Source organism: Streptopelia decaocto (assembly GCF_964273445.1).
Source record: "Streptopelia decaocto genome assembly, chromosome: 1".
NCBI lineage: Eukaryota > Metazoa > Chordata > Aves > Columbiformes > Columbidae > Streptopelia > Streptopelia decaocto.
Genome location: NC_138663.1, coordinates 121,539,101 through 121,558,445, shown reverse-complemented (window position 1 = coordinate 121,558,445; position 19,345 = coordinate 121,539,101). Strand labels below are relative to the sequence as shown.

Sequence of the window (19,345 nt, the reverse complement as noted above, 5' to 3'; positions counted from 1 at the left end):
GAGTGAAGTTGTCTGTCATTAAATTATAAAAAAATAGTTAAAGAGAATATAATTGCAGAGGTGACATTAGAGATTTATATTTGGGTTACTGTTTAAAAACAAACAAACACACAACCCCAGAAACTGAAAGAGCTTTTTCTCCTGCTGTGGGCCTTTGCTTCTTCAGTGAACTGAATTAAAAACAAACTTGTCCTGGCTACTTTCATATTGGTACCCAAATTACTTTATTTACCCTTTTAGTATGATGCACAAGTACAGCTATTCTATAATGAAACAAAACTTCTTTTTCTCATCTCTTGTTGCCTTGGTTCTGTTGTAAACATTGAAGAGTCAGCATAGTGCAAAAAATTCCTTGTATAGATAGAATTCTGAATTCACACTTTAGAAGAGATGTTTCTAATAAGCTGCATTTTGGAATTGAGAACTCTTTTTTTTTTTTTTTTTATTTCCAGTATTTGAAATTTGTTCGGGATCTGATCATTTCTATACAGGAACTTGAGGCTTTAATTTTTAACTATGAATAGCAATATTTTGATTCTGTTCTTTCTACACCACTCCTAAACCCCAAATCAGTACATTTACAGGTGTGATGAGAAAGCTGTGTGACATTAAAATGACCTCATCAAGAAATTGCACTCTGTCATTTGTGAACTGATTATACGCTAGCGATAGTGAAACAGATGTTTATATTGGAAATTCTATCATTGCAAACTAGGTACAAAAGAGGAATCGGAACCCAGGGTGACATTGACTGGGGTTTGTATCATTCTCGGAATGGTTGCCCTTTTCTTGTGAGAGGTTCCTGGGAAAGAGAAGGGAGGATGAAAATGGAAGTAAGTAAAGCCATTCTAGGTGTATAGATGGAGGCAGCTCGTATCAAGGAAACTGATTGTCTCTGTGTACACACACACACTGCATGGTCTGCACCAGTCAGAAAAAAGCTGAACAGGAGAGATGCACTTAGCCTCTCTACTCTTCCATCAGAGCACTTTGATTAAATGCAGTATCCAGTTGCATGATTGATACCTATTTACTGTTTTGTAGGTAAATATTTCGAGAAGTCCTGCCACAATCTTCAGCAAATCTTAAAAATTTTTTTGACGCCACATATAGTGGGAATTACACACACACATCATTAGTGTGTGTCAGTTGCCAATTTGAAATCCCCATAAAAATACATTATCCTTAGTCTCTGTAAAAGTAAGACTTCTGATTTTTTTTACATACAAATCAAAACCAAGGACCTATCCTTTGTCCAAATCTGGGAAACACTTCTGCAAACACAGCTCAAAGAAAAAGAAAGTTCTGTTTGCTCTGATAGTGAGTAAAATTTTCACAAAAATACTAGGCATTGTGTCAGCTAACCTACTATGCGAAATAACTGATGGACTTATCAGTGCCGTGTGTAAACTTGTATATTTTAAGGCAAGCAATTCTTTGCTGTGATGGAAATGATTGACTTACTTACTTGGGTCAGCGGGGGGGCAGAAGAGAGATGATAGTTCACAGAATAACCTGTGAACTTTCACCCCTCTATATGGAAACTTGTTTCAGGGTCAAATCCTTGTAGCTGCCTTCTTGCCACGGTCAATGCCAGCCCTACTATTCACAACACTGCGGCCATCGAGGCCTAGGTACGTAAACATTTAAGGAGTTTTTAAAGTTCTTTACATCAAAACAGATTTAAAAAATTTCTGTTTGTAAGCTTTCACCATTTAACAACTATTATGTTAATGATGATTTGAAAGAATGCGAAGACTACTGCTGCTAAACTGTGTGGCTAAGCGCCTTTTTTTCCTTTAAATAAAAATGTTTCATGTGGATTTTCAGAGTAGAATGTGCAACTGCTGTGTAATAAAGTGGAGAAACTTTTTTTTTTTAATTTAAAATATGCCTAAACACTACGTGAATGTCATTACTAAATGTCCTTGTATTTTGTTCAATAACTAGGTACACTTGGCACACATGTTGCCAGTTAAACAGTTAACACTGCCTCCTTTCACAAGATGAGAAGAGATGCATTGGAACCAAAGTAGCGTGTTTAAAACTGGACGGTTATCGTTTTATTAAATACATATGTCTGAAACGGGTCACTTGCCACTTTTGGATTGCATTAGAATTTTCTTAAGTTGTTCTTTTTTTGAAAATCCTGATTTGTGTCTTGTGTCTGCGTGAATTCTGGTTTATACAAAATGTTAATGAATATAAAGCTGAGGTGTATTATTTTGAATTGAGTCTGTGAAAAGTTGTTAGAAACATTTTTGTGGAAGCATCCACTTATTTTTTAAAATCGCAGTGCTAACTTCAGGACTTGTTTTACTTTTCTTTTTCTGGATAGGATCAGTTCTTAAGAGCAGCCCCTGTAACTGGAGGAATGGGAGCTCAGCTGATGAGAAAAATGGGCTGGAGAGAAGGAGAAGGGCTTGGAAAAAACAAAGAGGGCAGCGTTGAGCCTATTATGGTCGATTTTAAGACAGATCGAAAAGGTAAGCCCTTCCTGGAACGGCAGTGTAAACTTCTCATCTCTGTTTTGGAGACAGGCAAATTAACTTTGAAATAGGAAGCTTTTCCTGGCTGCAGCTTCACTGTAAAAATTAACAGAATTATGTGGATGATTTTGGTACTGTTTTTTCAGGCCTCAGATTACATATATAGGCTGTGTCCTTCTGCCTGTGAACTCTTCCAGGTGTTCTTTAACTTTCCCTAACCTTCACCTTCCATTTAAAAAAGTGCCTCTCTGGTGTTCTTGAATTAGTGATGTGCTTCAGTTGGATGTATGGAGAAGGCTTAGACAGGAAAATTAATTGTGCCCTTGTGATTGTTCAGAGAAAAGCTATTGTGGTTGGTCCAGAGAAAACAGCTGTTACAGGAATGGGGCAGGATAGAAGATTGTATAGTTTGGTCACTTTTAAACAGGGGTGAAGGACAGAGGTGTGAGCTACAGAGTTGAGTTACTGCTGCCTTCCAGCTGAAGGCCTGACATGAGTAGACTGTCCATACTGATGTTTTTAGGTTGTCCAAGTGGATTTTGCTTCCTTTTTCATCTGTCTGATCTCTGTGCTGTTCCATCCCCTTGTCTGATCCTCCTGCAGCCACCTCCGCTTAGTTACAGTGATGTTTCCCTGCTTGTTTTCAAAGATGGCTTTAGCAGTCTTTCCTCCTCTTCTTTATGTAGTCCATGGCCACAGGTGGAGAACTGTTGCACTTGTCTCATTGGATTCAAAAGAACTGTCCTTTTATTTATAGGCAGCATGTGCAGCTGCTTAAGCTGGCTAGTAGTGTGGTTTGTATGATTTGCCATCTCCCCAGCATACTCAGCAAAAGTCCTGTTTTTGAAGTGAATGTTTATGAACATTTTTCATCTGAAATACCTATACAAGTTGTAACCATTTAAAATGTAAGATGCAGAACTTCAGCAGTCAAGATTTATGATTTAATTGTTCTATGATGCATGTTACCAAAATAAGCAATGTAACGCTGACTGCAGGAAAACAATTTTTTTTACTGTTGTTCTCCTAAGTATTTTTTTTAACTGAGAACCTTTAATATATTAAATAGATCACATCTAATACTAAAGCATGGAAATAATTTGAGTAATGGGTTTGTGTTAGCTTTTGTCATTGCTCATAATTGAGCTCCGAAGGAAAAATAGCATATAAATGCAAATGTTTTGAAGTTTATTCGCAGAGATGCTGTTAGAGTTGGAGGAACCTTGAAGTGTCAAAATCTCTAGTTCTCAATACAGAGATGATAGTACAGTACTGCTCAAGTGACCAAGCTTGCTGTGAAAACATAATTTAAACATTAGTAATTAAAAGTGCAAAGAGGTAGAAAATGAGAAAGCAAGCCTGCATTACGAAAATATCCATTGTTTTCTAAATTGTAGAGACTTTCTAGCAAGCATAATACAATTTTATAAATAGAGAAGTGCAACAGTCTCAAAAGTACAGAACACTATCATCCAGACATCTTCATTTTCTGCGAACAATGAGCTTTCTTTTCAGCTGTTTTTCATCTGCGCATCCTTACTTTTTAAAGAAAGGAGAGGAAAAAAAAAGATACGTGGTGACAGAGGGATTGCCAAGAAAATATTTGAAAAGTATTTTGTTAATGTTACTTAGTTCCTGTGATCTGTGTAGATTTTGTCTTGTGAAGTTCTCACTGCTGATAAGAGTTCCTTCCATTTAGGTTGATTAATATCAGTCAGAAGGAAGAAATTGCAAATAGTCAGTTTCAGTGGTATTTTCTCAGGCAGCCTCATTAACATAGTGATGGATTTTTGTGGTGAGGCAAGAGTTAGCTCTGTTTGTTATGTTGCTTACTTCTTGTTATGCGGTAGGAAAGAGGCAGTATTGCTGCACAGCCTGTGAACATTTTGAACATGAAAAACATTTTGATGATACACAGCTGTGGTGCAGCTCAAGTTTCCAGTTCTGTAAGTATGCCACAGGATCCTCAGGTGATTTCCAATATAAATTTCCTTAATGCCTGCAGAATTTGATACCGAAGTTGCAAGCATTAAGGCCTGAGACAGGATCAGGTCCTCATGGTGCTGGGTGTTCTGTAACAGATAGTTTGCTTTCTCTGCTTCCAAACGCTCAGTCTTCAGTAACATTTTAAAATGCTGGATGGAGTTAAGGATGCCTCTTCCTGGCATGTGATAGATTCATCTGAAAATACTGATAACCTTAGTGATGGTTGGGCCTTGCTTTTATTTCACGGTTTTAAAATATTTCATTATTATAATGTATGCAATCATATGTGATATTTCCACAAAAACATCTAAAGGTGTTCTGTGTTGATAAAGAATACTGTCTAATGTTGAGCCAACCAAGTCTATAATACGGGATGACACCTTGCATTGTGAAGAGGCAGCATATGTCATGCTTTGCAAAGAAGCAACTGAACAGTGGTTATACATTTATGATGAGTAGCTGAAAATCTTCAAACATTAGTGGTCTTTGATGTTTAAATGTATAAAAAGTCTCTTTTTTTTTTAAAGGTTTGTGTAGATGTCTAAAGAAAAGTCTGAAATTTTTAAAAGTAGTCTTTCTGTTATTAAGTAACCCATTATTATTTTATAAGGTGTTTTTAGCACATTTTAGAATATATCCCCCAAATAAGACATTATTTCTAGATACAGGAACAAGCAGTTTGCTAAGGAGTTACTCAGGAGGCTACATTAAGACATGAACCAGAAGGTTGCCTGCTTTTGCCGTAGCTTTCCTTAGACCCTATTTTTTCCAGGCCTTGAGTGAGATCTGTAGTTCTCTCACAGACAGTATTGAAACCAAAGCCTTCTTGAACTTTGCTGTCAGCCAGTAAATTGTTGGTTGTCAGTGTTCAGAGAAGCTTGGTCCATCAGCAGAGCTTGTTGGAATCTCTTGCAGCTTTTGTGAAAGTGCCTCCTGAGGTACCAGGGACAAGATGTTGAAGACAGGTGTCAGTGGCTTAAAGTGAGGGAGACACAGCTGTAATGAGGAGAATGACAAAAGAGGTTTTTTTCTTTGGTGGAAATATTTTGTTATTTTGGATATAAACAGCTGTACAGAAGAAGAAATGTTGTTTCAATGGTTGTCATCTATGAGGGTTTCATGCCACTTGAAAAGTCCCTACTTAGGAGCTGCATGAATATTAGGACAAAAATCTGGTAAGGAGGGAAGGATTTTCTTCTAAAGTAAAACAAAAAATGCCAGCCAAAAAAAAGCTGAAGGAACAGGAAGAAACTGGAGACAGTTGCAGTGTCCCCCTGTATTTATTCACCAAAGCCAGGAACAGGAACAAATTGAGGTAAGAAACGAAGTAATATCGAAGGATTGAAGTCAAGAGAAATTCTGAAAAAAAGGTCAGGTAATTTGTTTACATGCATTTAAGGGCAAAATGAATGGAAAGAAACTTGAGTCACTTCATAAGCATGGATGGCATGGTTACTGGCATTTGATAGGTTTTTGGCAATTGTTACATTTTATTTCTTACTCTTGTAAGAATTTAAAAAGAAAAATGTTTGGCTTACCTGTTTCACAGTGACTTCCACTAGAACTTGTACTCTTTGTATTGCCTTGGGGGTCAGATGCCTCCTTTTCTGCTGCTTTATATTCAGGTGTGATTGAAATCACAGGAATTGGGCTGTGAACTTTCACATAAAGGGTAAATATTTGAATACCTTTAAATAAAGAGAGCGCATGTTGTAAGAACACCAGTGCGTTACTCGTATCATAAAAGGACATACGATGTACACTGCTTACTGTTTAATGGAAATATTTCAAATGCTTAGTGTGTTAGAGGCAAACTGTCAAGATAGTGGATGTCTTCTGGGTTACACAAAACAGATCCCGAATGAGAGTATGTTTTTAAGTTTACCTCTTGTTCTCTAAAGAGAGCATGGAAAACCAGGTGTTCCTTGACTTGCATAACACTACTCAAAGTTTTCTACTAGCTGGTGTGTTAAGAGCCTTACTAGAGCAGTTGAGAAGAATGTTCTGTGTAGTCTGGAGGGAAAAAAATGCTGGATGAAAGGGAGGTTTGAAAGAATTCCGAAAAGACAGTTGTACGTTGTCACTGGGTTTCATCATCTCTGATACATGTTACTGCTTTACTGGTGAGAATACAGAAATCGTGTGGGAATCATAAATGTAAACTTTATCGTGTTTTGTTTAGGGCTTGTTGCTGTGGGAGAGAAGGCACAAAAGAGATCTGGACATTATGTTGTGATGAAGGATCTTTCAGGTAAGATTCTTACTTGTCTATAAAAAAGCTCTTTTAAAATGATTGCTTTGATAGCATCATTGAAATTTCAAATACATTTTATCTTTAAGGTAAACACCCAGTTTCTGCATTGATGGAGATCTGTAACAAAAGAAGATGGACACCACCTGAATTTGTGTTGGTGGATGATAGTGGGCCTGATCATCGCAAACATTTTATCTTTAAGGTGCGTTTGAGTTTCCTTGTTTGCTGTTGGTTTCTCTGTTAAAAGGTGATTTAATTACCTGTCTATGTATTCCAGAGGTGGCTGAGTACTACTAAGCAGTGCCTCGATGCTAAGATTTCAGAGTCCTGTTTCTGTAAAGGCCAGATCAGATCTCTGACATTGACCTGTCAGTCGGTCAAGAAACACACTATTCCACTTGTTACTAAAATTACTAGCCTATGTGGTATCATATTCTTGCTCTTTACTTGCAGGTGTGGTGTTAAGTCTTAGTGTTGTAAAGGTAGTGAGCAAGATTTAGTTATTTTTGTTATTTGTTATTTATATGGGCTTGCTTTTTCATGTAGTAATTTGTATTAGCACCGTTACTACTTGTAAATCGTTGTGTTTATAGACCAGAAGCGAATTTTATCTACCCGTACAGCAGAATTACACAGAGAATGTGCCCAAAGGAGCGATATAGTGCTGGCTTGAGACAGAAGGGAAGAGGCACTTTCTAACTCTTTTTTCCCCTCCCCCTCTTTCATGAACAGGTGAGAGTGAATGGAAATGAATACAGGCCTACTTTTGCCAGCCTTAATAAGAAGCATGCTAAAGCCACAGCAGCAACTGCGGCTCTCCAAGCGATGGGACTTGTACCAAAGGAAAGCATGGTTAATACCACCATGTTTAGGAGTGCCTCACACCGCTAGATATTGTTTTTTATATTGACATTATTTCAGATAATTTTACTCTGCACAAAAATGGTATTTGCCCTTTCATGTTGTAAATACATTGGCGATTCCCACGTTGTAAAAACTGTACAGACACCTTCAGGTTTTTCTTTTGTACCATCAAAATGTATTTAAATCATACTTAGTTTTTGGTATGTTTATATTGTTTACATTAGTGATGTAATTATTTCTTAAATGACTAAATCAGACGACAGACTCTGGAGGCATCAGTAATCTTAAACCCTTGTTTTAAAACTCATGCAATTTCTCTTCAATATGGAATGTTAACACTTTCATACTGTTTTGTACTATGCTGCAGTTTTCCCTGGTCTCGGTAAAGCTACTCGTGCGCTTTTGCCGGCAGCTGGCGAAAGGTCACGCAGCTTATTACCTGAGTCCAGTCGAGGCTGGCGTGTACTGCTGGACAGATACTGGGCCAGTACTGGGACCCCTGGGAGGAGGCGCACGGCGGTAGCCCTGTTGTACAGCGCTAGCGCTGCCGCTTCTCTTTGCGTTTTGTCGGGGGTTTAACTCGGTGATGCACCGTGCCTGGCCGTACAGCCCGTGCTCTGGGACAGACGTGATTAGGCAAAAGACTTGGCGTTAAAAGGGGTGGCAGAAAGTCCAGCAATGGAACCCGTGAGACTTGCCACGTAAAGGTGATTCTCCCTGTGTGTTCTGAGAGGGAGACGGTGGAGTTGTCTGTTCCAACCAAATTAACACACTGCCTGATGTTGATTGTATGAATTTGTGGTTAATGTGAATTTTAAACTCTAACAAATCTACAACTGGATTCGGGGGTCGGGGAGGGGATAGAATGATGCTTAAATTGTTGTACCCAACTTGGTCAATAAAGCAGCACAAGTTCATAATCTTAATCACTGGTCAGTAAACAGTAATTAAAGTGTATGCCAAAACAACTTCTTGAAGAAACGCACAGTATAAAAGTACGCTTTAGGAAGATTATCAACAGCTGTTAAGGTTGCAGAATCAGTTGTAGTCATTTTTGGTTGCTTTGGACTATTACCAAATTAACTCCTTGGGCTTAAATTTTCCGTAATGGTACTCTGCCCTCAAGGAGACAGCCTGATCCAGAGTCTTGGCAGTTTGACAAGGGAGAGGATGTGGAAAGCTTTTCCTTTTTGTTTTCTTTTTTAAAATTTAAGAAGTATTAGTACTTTAGCTATGTGCACTTTGAATTGGAAAGGGCATTGTACATCTTTTGCCAGATCTGTCTGAGTTATGAGCAGATTGTCACGATTTACAGACTCCAGTAGTTCAGATGTTTATTTTTGGAAAAGTCTTTTTGAGGTCTCCTTGTATTGCATCTGCTGACCAGAGCTTCGTCTGAGACAGGAACAAAGTACAGTTTGTACACAGTAAGGCTGTGCTCAGGCCTAAAGTGAATGACACTGCAATGGTGGTAGGGACATGGAGCTGAAGAATTACTAGTACCTCTTCTTCCACCAAGTCAGGTGATTTGTGTGTATTCTGTCAACTGTTATGGAACAAGGTGTCTTTCTTTGCCCTAACGGGACATGGATCAATGTCTCATGTTGTGTACAGTGGAGAAACGGTATTTGGTTCTGCGCCACGTGCTTTCAAGAAATAAAGCCCCTTATATTAGTCTGTCAAAGCGCTCTGAAAATGCATAAGTTAATCTTAATTTTCATGGACGTAGTTGTCTTTAATTAAACTTTTTTCCCTTTGGCTTCTCGCCTTCAGTCTCTGACTAAATATTTGAAGATCTTGCCTCATTTGCTGAATTAGTTGGAAGGTGTGTGTAAAAGAAAAAAAAAAGTAAATATGATGGTACAGCAATGGAAAGATGTACTGTGGGAGAACTGGCTGTTGTATCCGTCTTAGCTGAAGTCTGGTTTTTTTTGATCTATGACTTGGGATGTGGGAGCGGCTCCTAATCCGACTTCTGTTTAAATGTCCAGTTCAACAGAGCTGAAACATCAGATGTTGATCATTCTATTTAGTATGTGGTGTCCGTTGGTTTCACAGCTGTATAGTATCAAATCTGGGAACATACCATCTCTTGTACTTGTCATTTTGTTCTTTTCTGGGTCTATATTACCCATGTGTAATGTAAAGATACATGTTACCTTGCAGCAGCAACGAGCAGAGGAGTTCAGTCCCATTGAAGACTCAATTTAAAAAATAACTACTTAGGCAAATTCTGGATTTCATGCCTTAAAGACGTGGTACTGTATGTGGATTTAACCTTTGGTCTTAAAGAAGACTTAAAACAATTAAGGTCTGTAATGCCCTAATTATGACACTTCTTGATTTGGAGGTTTCTGTTTTAGTTTCATTCTTTGTTGTTTAGGATGATACATGAATCTAAAGCTAGTGCAGCGACGTGCTTCTGTTAAATTTGTACATTTGAATTGGTTTGAGTGTCCTTTGCATGCAGGAATAGATAAGTAGTGTTATATTAAAAAGAACAACTAGGAAACACTCTCTTGGAACCTGGTTATTTATGCAGCACTTCAGCTGTCTTAAAGGTGAACAGTTTGTGACTCCTGCTGATGTAAGACGTGATCTGTTTGGCTGTTGGGTTTCCTCTTGCTGCAGAATTACTTTCCTAGATGTAACCTTGCTGAAAGCTCTTCTGACTTCCTGTGGCGAGAAGCATTTTGAAATGGGTGCCTAAAAACTTGCAGCCAGCTTCCACCAATTTCTTGGCAGTCTTTTGATTTGTAGATCGTAAATACTTAAGGCTGGAGGAGCAGGAAAGTGAAGTTCTTATTCCTTAGAAAATTTGAAATTGCCTCTTAAAAATATGAAGTATTAACTGCTGCAGTCTCTAGCTCTCCCAAACAAATCATAGTTGTGAAAATTCCCACATTTGGGCAGGTCAAATAAATCAATCTTACTGCTCTACAAGTGTTCGGAATGGCAGCAGCATTTACTGAAAATGCCTTTAGGTGGAAGGAGCAGCAGAGCATGTTGTGTAATGCTGTGACTTTTATAGGGAAAGTTCATTGGAGCCAAGTGTGTGCCAAGAACAGCACTGAATCCCAGGGCTGCAAGGAACTGGAATATGCTGCTGAAATTACAGGCAACGCTGTGATTTAAACCCCACAGTTTGCAGTGCATAGAAGGAGTGACAGCTTGGATAATGGTGCGAAGCATGCGATAAAGAATGTGGTGGTAAATATTTGAAATTACACAGTTGTAGACTACAAGAAATGTAGTTGCAATTCAAATTTTTTAAATAACTGCAGGCTATGAATTGGTGTTGCTGTCTCTCTATAACTCTCACATGCTGGATGTGAAAATACAAAGTGGAACTGAAAGTATTAGTAATTATTGTATTTCCTAGAAACAGGCTCAAGTCCACATACCAGAACGGTCATTGGCTTGATTAGAATTTCGTTCCCGTAGAGGCATGTACAGAATTGCTTTCAGCACCTTATTCCATGTGCTCACATGCTGTGTAAGCAGGGCTGTTCCTGGAGCACACACTCAGGGGATGCTGTTTCCACACTGGAACTATGGGCCCTGAGCTCAGGAGCAGCTTTGGGAAGGGCTCACCGGTGTGACACGAGGGGAAGCTGTGTCCCGTTCCGTGCATCAGTGTGCAGTCACCGTGAGAACCGCTGGTAAGGACACAAAGGTTGGTTTACAGCAGCCTGCAAAGCCCTGGGGTAGAGGCTGTGGCTGACGGAGGCACACAGGCCAGAAAAAAGGGCATTGAGTTAACCGTAACTCTTCAAAGTGATGGAAGTGTGGTGAACACACCACCCGCTTTAGAAACCCAGTCTTCTATTCCCCATGATGCTGTTACTGCATTTTCACTCTTGGTGTCTGATACTAAGGGAAGGGGAAAACTTTTGTAATCTGCTTCTAGAGTAGTCATGGAAAAGTGTAAAGATGTATTAAGGTTGGATTGTACTGCCCTGAACTCCACCAGAAATTGAGTATTTGATATTATCAAAGTATTTAACATTCTAAGGTGCCTTTTTCCATCACAAGAGGGACTTTATCTAGGTTTTCTAGAGGTTGTCTTGTGCAGTCTACCGCTATGATGACAGTGTCATGATAGTTACTGTGAAGAAACAAATGTAAACAAAGTATTCCTGTGTAATTCTACACCTGCTCTATTACTGGGGTAGGTTTCTTGTGGTGGTGTCAGTGTAAAGTAACTGGAAGGCACAGGAAGCCTTTACCATGCCTCAATCTGCAGAAACTTCTTTATGTGCCCACATTTTTAAGCTGACAGGCTGTTTCCTGAAGTACAACCTGGCTGCAGTCTAATGTTACTGTTTCAGGGTCACAGATCCTGAGGTGGGGAGCAGGACCACGCTGTAGTAAGGGTGAGGTTAGCTGACCTTGGGGTGTCAGCACCACTCCATTTTCTGTGTGCAGTTGCAATAGAAATCTTCCCAGAGTGCACAAGCATGACAGTAGTCTACGTATTGCTTCGGTATTCTCTGCTCCAGGAGCCCGATCACCCGAGGGATGTGTAAAAAAGTGACGTACATATGCCTCCAAACAACAGCTTTGACTACCTGCAGTCAAACAGCCTGTGTTAAATCTGTTAATAGACCCTGCTATTGCTATGAACATTCAGTTGGATCAGCACCCCCTGCTGGCTCTGATTTTTCTGTTCTCGATCAGGGGGTGCAACTTACTGCTCCAACTTGTTCTGGTTCACGTTATAATTTGTACAAATTGCTTTTTAAAAGTCTAGCTCATTTTAACATAAGTGGGTATGGGAATACGAGACAGCTGGGCTGAGCAGTTCTGAGGAAGCTTAACCTTTTAATCTGAGCTGCAGCCAGAACTCTGTGCTTCTGTCCATCTGACTTGCATCTTCGTGGAGTTCAGAGCCAACTCTAAACCAAAACGTGCAACATAGCAAGGTGTAGCTACCAAGCTTTTGGCAAGGTGCTGCAAGCAGGCTTGGAAGGGGTTTTGCCAAGAGTTCCACCTGTCCAAAATGGTTATGAGTTGCTGCACAGAAAAACAGAAACTCTGTACTTCAGAATAGAATTTGCATATGCATGAAGAATACAGACCTTCCAGAAGTGAATCAGACAAATAAAATGCATAATCTTGTTTTATTTTTAAAAAAAGCTTTCCAAAACAGAAAAGGAGATGTCGAAGGCCTTTTCCTTAATTACATTCAGAAGTCCTCTGAAGTGTTTTATGATGGGTGACGTGCAATAGTTATTGTCCGTGATGTTCATCTAGATTGTATCCCTCCTGGTACCGTGTAGGCGTTGCCTGTGCAGACCAGAATGACATACAGCGACGGCACACTAGAGAGCATTCTTTTCCACCCGATGGAACCAGCATACCTAGGACTTCCAGGTGTAACCGTAATCCTTCAGTTCCAGAAATCGGATGGAAGATTTTCCCAGTGTTGGACACTGAGTCAGTTGATCCAAAGTCTTTGGATGCAATCCACACGCAGGAAGATCTTTGCATACAGTTTCCTGTGGAAATTCACATGAAGAAGAGAGACGTGGAATAGGTATTTCTGTTTGAAATACCTGTAGTTTTTAGTGTTTACTTGTGTACCTCTGGGGAACCCTGGCAAAGCTAGTTTTCCCGATTATTCAATTTCTGAGGGAATGACAAGCCACCAGAACTGCCCAGTAGTGATCATAAGTCATTGGGTCGTGTTAGGGGAAAGTTTTGTGTCACTCAGTATTCTATGGTTTGTAATAAAGATATTATTCCTAACAGGAAAGACTGTCTCTGCTAGTTTCCTTACCTTATTTAAGGCAGGGCTTGTGTCATCAAGGTGAGTGTTAAACACAGCAGTTGGCTCATGGGTGTATAATACAGCGGAGAACGCTCCCCTCTGCGCAGATTTGAGCAGCATGGTCAGTGAATGCAGAGCATGAGGCATGACAGGGCCTACAATCTCCAGACTGAATATCTCCTCATACGCCAAGTGAACTCGGGCTTTGGCATTTATACTTCGAGCCTGAAGACAAGAGCAGACAGGATTAATGACACACCAAATCAAGCCCTCATTTTCATTTACTTTAAAACTGCAGTGCCACAGTCCTATTGAAAGTTGTCAACTTACTGTTCAATTATGATGGTCTTACTGTCTTTGTAACAACTCCTAAAGTGTACCAACTATGGTTATGCAGGAATGCTGCACAGTGTTAGGAAAGTTAACTACAGAAGAACAGTGTGAGCGACTGGGATGGAAGAGGGCTGGGAGTAGCACATCCTTTTGCATCCACCACCTCCTTACAGTTAGCAGATGGTGAGCCATGGTTCAGAGGTGCCCTCGTTGCAAGCAGCTGTGATACTTTGAGAGCTCACAATATCTCAGGAGAATCTTTTAAGAACCTTTTTAGTATCTGGGAAGTCTGCTTAAGCTCTTCTGTAGCAGGATGTAAAGAATGGAAATGCTGGGGTGTCAGTGTAGCAGCACAGATGGCTGCGGATAGAGATGATTTAGGACATGGTCTGTATTGCAGTCACAGTGTTAATTCGGGCTGCAGCAACAAAAATTACTCTGCTGTATCTGAGGAAAACTATACAAAGTCATTTTACGGAATGCAGAAACAACATGCCTTTCTTCGTTGGAAAACAGCGATGGTTGCGTTACTTACTTTGAGCGTTTGCATTGTTCCACCTCGGAAAGCAACAGGGGACAGCAAAGTTGGTGGGAGCCCTGCTTGTGGACCTGCAGCAGCCACCAGGCTCTTACAGTTTATCAAGAAGTTCAGCAAAGTGAACGTGTTTGTTCCTTTCACTAATGCAAGGGATTCAGGTCTGTGATCCACCTGCACCTCTTGCTTCTCCTTACGACTGTATTGACTGGAGTCAAAGGAAAACCACGAGGAAGCGAAAAGCATCGATGTACCAAAGGAAGAATCAGAGCAGCGCAACTCCAGAAGAAATGTTCCCCCACCACCCCCTGCCTCTGAACAATCAGGTCATTTAAACAAGCAAAACAAAAACACCCCACCACTGATTCAGATTTGGTCTTCAAATATTAAGCAGCATCTTAAACCTGACTTCTGATTTAATTATCAAAGTTGTGAGATAAAAAGCATTTTCCAGGTCCAAGTCATGCTTACTGAGTATCTATGAATTTCACAACTCCTGGTTTTACTATGAATTTTGCTTCAAAGCAAACATAAAACCATAAGCATTCAGAGTTCGGACTAGGAGTCGCGTCCCCTGACCGTCCCCACTTTCGGTGTGCTGCTGCAGGGCAGCCTCAGGAAGCTGAAACGAGATTCCTCTGGGGTGAAAGCCAATGGGAGCTGCGCTGGACAGTGCAAATGCAAACGGAACCAGAGGAAGACCTGAGTTAATCGGTCCCTCCGAAACACGTACAGGTCCACAGAATAGCTGTTCTGGTCTACAGCTGTGTCCCTACTATGCCACACTACTTCCAAGTGTAAACTGAGCCTACATGAACGCACCCCCTTTTCTTAGAAATACATTAAAAATCTAATGTCTTTCCAGTGAACCTATATGTGAGGTGACACGATCAGTTTGTGACTGAACAGACTGATCTTACAAAGTTACATTAGCAATTCACAATAGCTTTTCCTTCAAGAGAAGCATTGAGAAATACTTAAAAAAAACATCAAAAAGACATGCACAGTCTCTTAATACGCAGTAATGTGAGGATTAATATTTGGAAATAAGTTCTCAAAAGCTTTTATAAAACTTAAATCTATACCACAAAAAGATAACATCTGCAGGGCTTTCCAGCATCATGATGTGCAAGAAAAGGATACAGTTTAATAGAAATAGTATCTGGTTTCTTAACCTTGTCTTGGACTCCCATCTCTTCAAGCCAAGAGAAACTTTCACGCTCATCATCACTTGGATCCAGTTCCCTGGGAAACAGAATCAGTGTTAGGAAGGCAACAGTTCCTAAGAAGATTTTCTAAATCGAATGTGCAGGAGTCTGTAGGTACCCTTGAATTCTAGCATTGTAGAAGACTTATTACATACTCTCCATCTTGCCCGCTGCTTTCCACTTCAAGGCTGTTAGCAACCTCAGTTTCCAAATTCACTTCAGAGTTTTTCTGTTTTCTGGTTCTACCTTCTTCTACCAAAGGTAAAGAAAACTCTATGCCTTGAACAGAGGGGGAAAGAAAGCAATGAATGGTTTTGTAACATGGCTAATGGCACTGCATCACTTATTCAAATCCTAGCAGGACTGGTTTCACCTTACCTTCATTTCTCATGGCTTCCCTTAAACCTCGAGTAGTGGGAGAAATTACCGCTGTGATAACATCACTTCCCGCAAAACCAGCCGCACGGAACAGGACAGTAAACTGGTAGGTACATACATAGAAGTAGGGACACAGTTTGGCTTTGAGCAGATTGTAGAGAGAAGTAAAGCTGACAGACCTGCAAAACAGAATAAAACAATTCCGTAATTAACTGAAGTTAATTCTTTGCTTTTGACACATCACACTGGATTTGGCTGTGTGGTAGTAACTTGTACACTGCAGAGGTTTGAGAGCACACCAAAGGACTACTCCGGTTTTCAGACATGCTCCACGTCTAGGAAACTGCACTCCTCTGAAACGCAGCCTGTCTGTAGGTGCTGTGCTCTACCAGCATCCTCGCTTTCCAGTATGTGATTTTACATGAAGCATCAAAGATAACTAGCTAACAGGATTTATGGAATTCTACTCAAAACAATAACTAGGCTTGGAAAGAGGCATTTAATATGAGAATGTAGCCTTAGCCTTAAACTTATTTCCTTAGCCTGGTCTTCAAAATAACAAGCATTCTAGCTAGAAAAAAATAAGCTTTCTCATAAAAACAAAAAGAACTTGTGCATTAATTAAAATCCCGTTGTCTTAATCGTAATAAATACATCACTTATTTGTTTCCACTTACCAGTCACTCATTAGCACTTGTTGCAAGGCTTCGTCCTGTGACCAAGGACTGGCCTTCCCAGCTATTCTTCTGTCTGCGCCAATCCGAGGGAAGAGCTGCAGCCACGGCACTGAAGGGTGAAGCCAGTAAACGAGGCTTTGCTGAAAGGCACAACGCAGTTCTGTGGACAGTTTTGGTTCCTAGATGTCAAAAAGTATTTTATGAGGACAGTAATACTTAACTTCAGGCAGCACTGCAAGTGATGGATTAAAAAAATATTACACTAGATACTAAAAAGAATCCTGGGCTTGTGAATAAGCCAGATTGAAGAAAGATGGCCAGCAACTAGCAGCTGCTCTGTGGTTGAAGTTAAATGACCACTCGCCACTGTGGGTACAAGCCACAGATGGAATTAGATTAGTAGTCTAAATGAGCCTTATTCTTAAGGCAAATAAGATCAAAACAAGACACAATCAAACCTTCACTGCCATGTTTAAGGAAAGTGCAAAGGTACATTCTCCTTTTGGAAGCTGGAGCTTTGAGCTGCTCTCTGAAGCGTTACCTGGATGCTCTGTGGCAAGTTTGTTTCTGTAGCTCTACAATGCTGAGCAAATCCTTGAGCTTCCTCTTGTGCTTTTAAATGCTCTGCCCAGGTAAATGGTTGGGAAGACATAAATAGAAGCCGTGTTTTAATACTCCAGTCCGCAGGAAATTCATGTCTTGGTGAGGAGGGAACTTCAGGTACAGCGACAGGTAAATGGAGGTCCTGAAGAAAACAGAAATAGCATCAATTAACCCATGGAAAAAGAAAAAACAACAAACCCACAACTATGTAGCTACCTATTTATATTTTAGCATGGTTAGGTCTCCTCTCATGTTGATGTAATACACCTTTCCTGGCAGGCAAACCAAACACGGGACTAGACAGGACTATGGCTAACACATCAAACGTCTTGAGTTTAGTAGCCTATGAAAACACAAGATGAACCTGTCGCCTCCTGCATGTTTTTGTCCAATTCAGTGAGCGCAACAGCAAAAATACCGAGCTCATTTTGATCCTAAGGAAGTACTCACATTAAGTTAAGGGACGTATTTAAACCCTTTGCAGACAGATTTTCTGCATTCCAAGTTATACAGTTTGACTGTTCATTGCTAACCAAAGTTTATAATTAACTGATTTTTTTTAGTCACTAACAGATTCTAACAAAAATATGGCATTATATTGTCTATAAAAATGCATAAGAGGGTTTTCATTCTCAGGGGTCTTTCCAAAAGTCATAAACTAGGTATAAAAGAATGAATAATTAAAAAAAATAAAAGAGAAAACTTAGCCTGAAGTTTATGAAGACAAGAATTTCCATGCTAAAACAGTTATTTCATTTTATCCTCTCTTGGTGATTGTAATGTCAGAAGCTTCCCAGAGGTCATTCTTCTCCTCTGCTAAGTTAGTTTGAGCTTAAGTTTCTGAAACCATAACAACATTAGACATTATCTGCTTGAAATGCTCTTTCAAGGACTGTTTTTCAGGTATTGTCTCTATCCTGTGTGCCTGGTCAAGTTGTTTCTTCCCTTTCTGTAGCTGAATAAATGACTGCAGGAGATACATCACTTTGAGAAACATCTCAACAAAATACAAAACTAAAAGAAAGAATAATTACAGTTAACATGATAATAAAACTGGAAGAAGACAAAAACCTCTATCAAATAGAATTACAACAGTAGCGAAGTCAGGCAAAAGGCTGGCATTTAAAAGACTGTCACCATAACAGTAAACATCAAGGCAATTTAAGACATTTTCTTGACCGCTGTACATCATTTTATAGAGAAATGGGCCACCAAATATTAAACAGTTTCAGCTTTTTTTGTGAACGGAGAACAGCTAAAAACGTTTCAGAAGCGCTATGTGCCGTTCCGTACATCGGTTAAGGTGAGGAGGTCGGTTCTTTCAGAGGGCTCTGCTCTCCTGGCGGGCTTGTCTTCACAAACAGGCTCTAAAAGCTGAAGAGAAAGGGAGCTTAGATGGGGCACAAAATAAGAACCAGGTTGATAATTAAAAAACCAAACCAACACAACCTCGCAGTGAAATTCCAGCAGCGGCACTAAGCACCGCACGCTGCAGGCAGGGAAGCGGGACGGCTTGGTCTCGGTGTCAGCAGGATGCCAGGGCCAGCCCCAGGCCCGGAGGCCGGTTGTCCCGGGGCAGCGGGCTCCGGGCCGGGGCTGAGACCGACGGCCGCCAGCGCCGGGACCGCTTCTCTGCCCCGCTTCTCCCCTCGCCTCTCCGGCCCCACTTGGTTGCGGGGAGCCGGGACTCATCCCTACCTGCCAGAAGGGCGCTGCCGAGGGGGACCCGTGGGGCGGTGGCGGCGGCCGCTCCCGCGGCTGGGGGGTGCCGGCGGCCCGCGGCGCGTTGTCCAGGCTGGAGAAGGGGTTGCGGCGGGCGGGAGCGGAGGCGGCCCGCGGGGCCGCGCAGCAGGGCGGCGGATCGGCGGCAGTGGGTTCGCTCCTCCGCAGCCTTTTTCGCTTCAGCCGCAGCATCGCTGGCGGCTTCTTGAAGCCGGGCGAGTACCCGGGGACGGTAGGGGCTGCCATGGCTGCCTGGCGGGAGCCGGTGTCCCCGCTTGGCGCGCAAAGGAGCGAGCTCCGCCCCTGGGCGGTGCTGAGGAACCGCGGCCGCCATTTCCCCCGAGCCTCGGGAGGGCGCGCAGGAGCCTGCGGGGAGTCAGAGGACACCCCATCCGTGCGGCTTCCGCTGGTAAACAAAAAAAAGCGTTACTGCTGAAAGAAACTTACTGATTTCTGAATCCATTCTGAAACCAGCCTTTCTCCAGTCACGTGTTAAGGAAATTGCCACATGGCTGCACCAGGA

At 41.1% G+C, this 19,345-nt stretch overlaps 2 protein-coding genes across 5 annotated transcripts in view; one reads left to right on the top strand and one right to left on the bottom strand.

The window, feature by feature from the left end:
• The window catches only part of SON (SON DNA and RNA binding protein), a 42,522-nt gene extending 32,414 nt beyond the window's left edge, over positions 1–10,108 (top strand). For 2 of the 4 annotated variants that reach the window (XM_082043269.1, XM_082043270.1), the window contains exons 9-12: positions 2,339–2,486; positions 6,658–6,726; positions 6,816–6,931; positions 7,462–10,108. In XM_082043269.1, the coding sequence (XP_081899395.1) occupies positions 2,339–2,486; positions 6,658–6,726; positions 6,816–6,931; positions 7,462–7,620 (492 nt within the window). In that variant the 3' untranslated portion in view covers positions 7,621–10,108. The other 2 variants (XM_082043272.1, XM_082043271.1) reach the window with 2 other exon arrangements.
• A 2,580-nt stretch (positions 10,109–12,688) lies between these two features.
• DONSON (DNA replication fork stabilization factor DONSON) lies at positions 12,689–19,132 on the bottom strand. The gene is made up of 10 exons (XM_082043273.1): positions 18,799–19,132; positions 18,394–18,474; positions 17,039–17,242; positions 16,498–16,676; positions 15,821–15,999; positions 15,598–15,721; positions 15,378–15,479; positions 14,235–14,433; positions 13,376–13,591; positions 12,689–13,094 (listed from the first exon to the last, which is right to left on the bottom strand). Exons 1-10 carry the CDS (start codon positions 19,066–19,068, stop codon positions 12,957–12,959), a joined length of 1,692 nt encoding a protein of 563 aa, XP_081899399.1. The 5' UTR covers positions 19,069–19,132; the 3' UTR covers positions 12,689–12,956.
• Between the last annotated feature and the right edge of the window lie 213 nt (positions 19,133–19,345).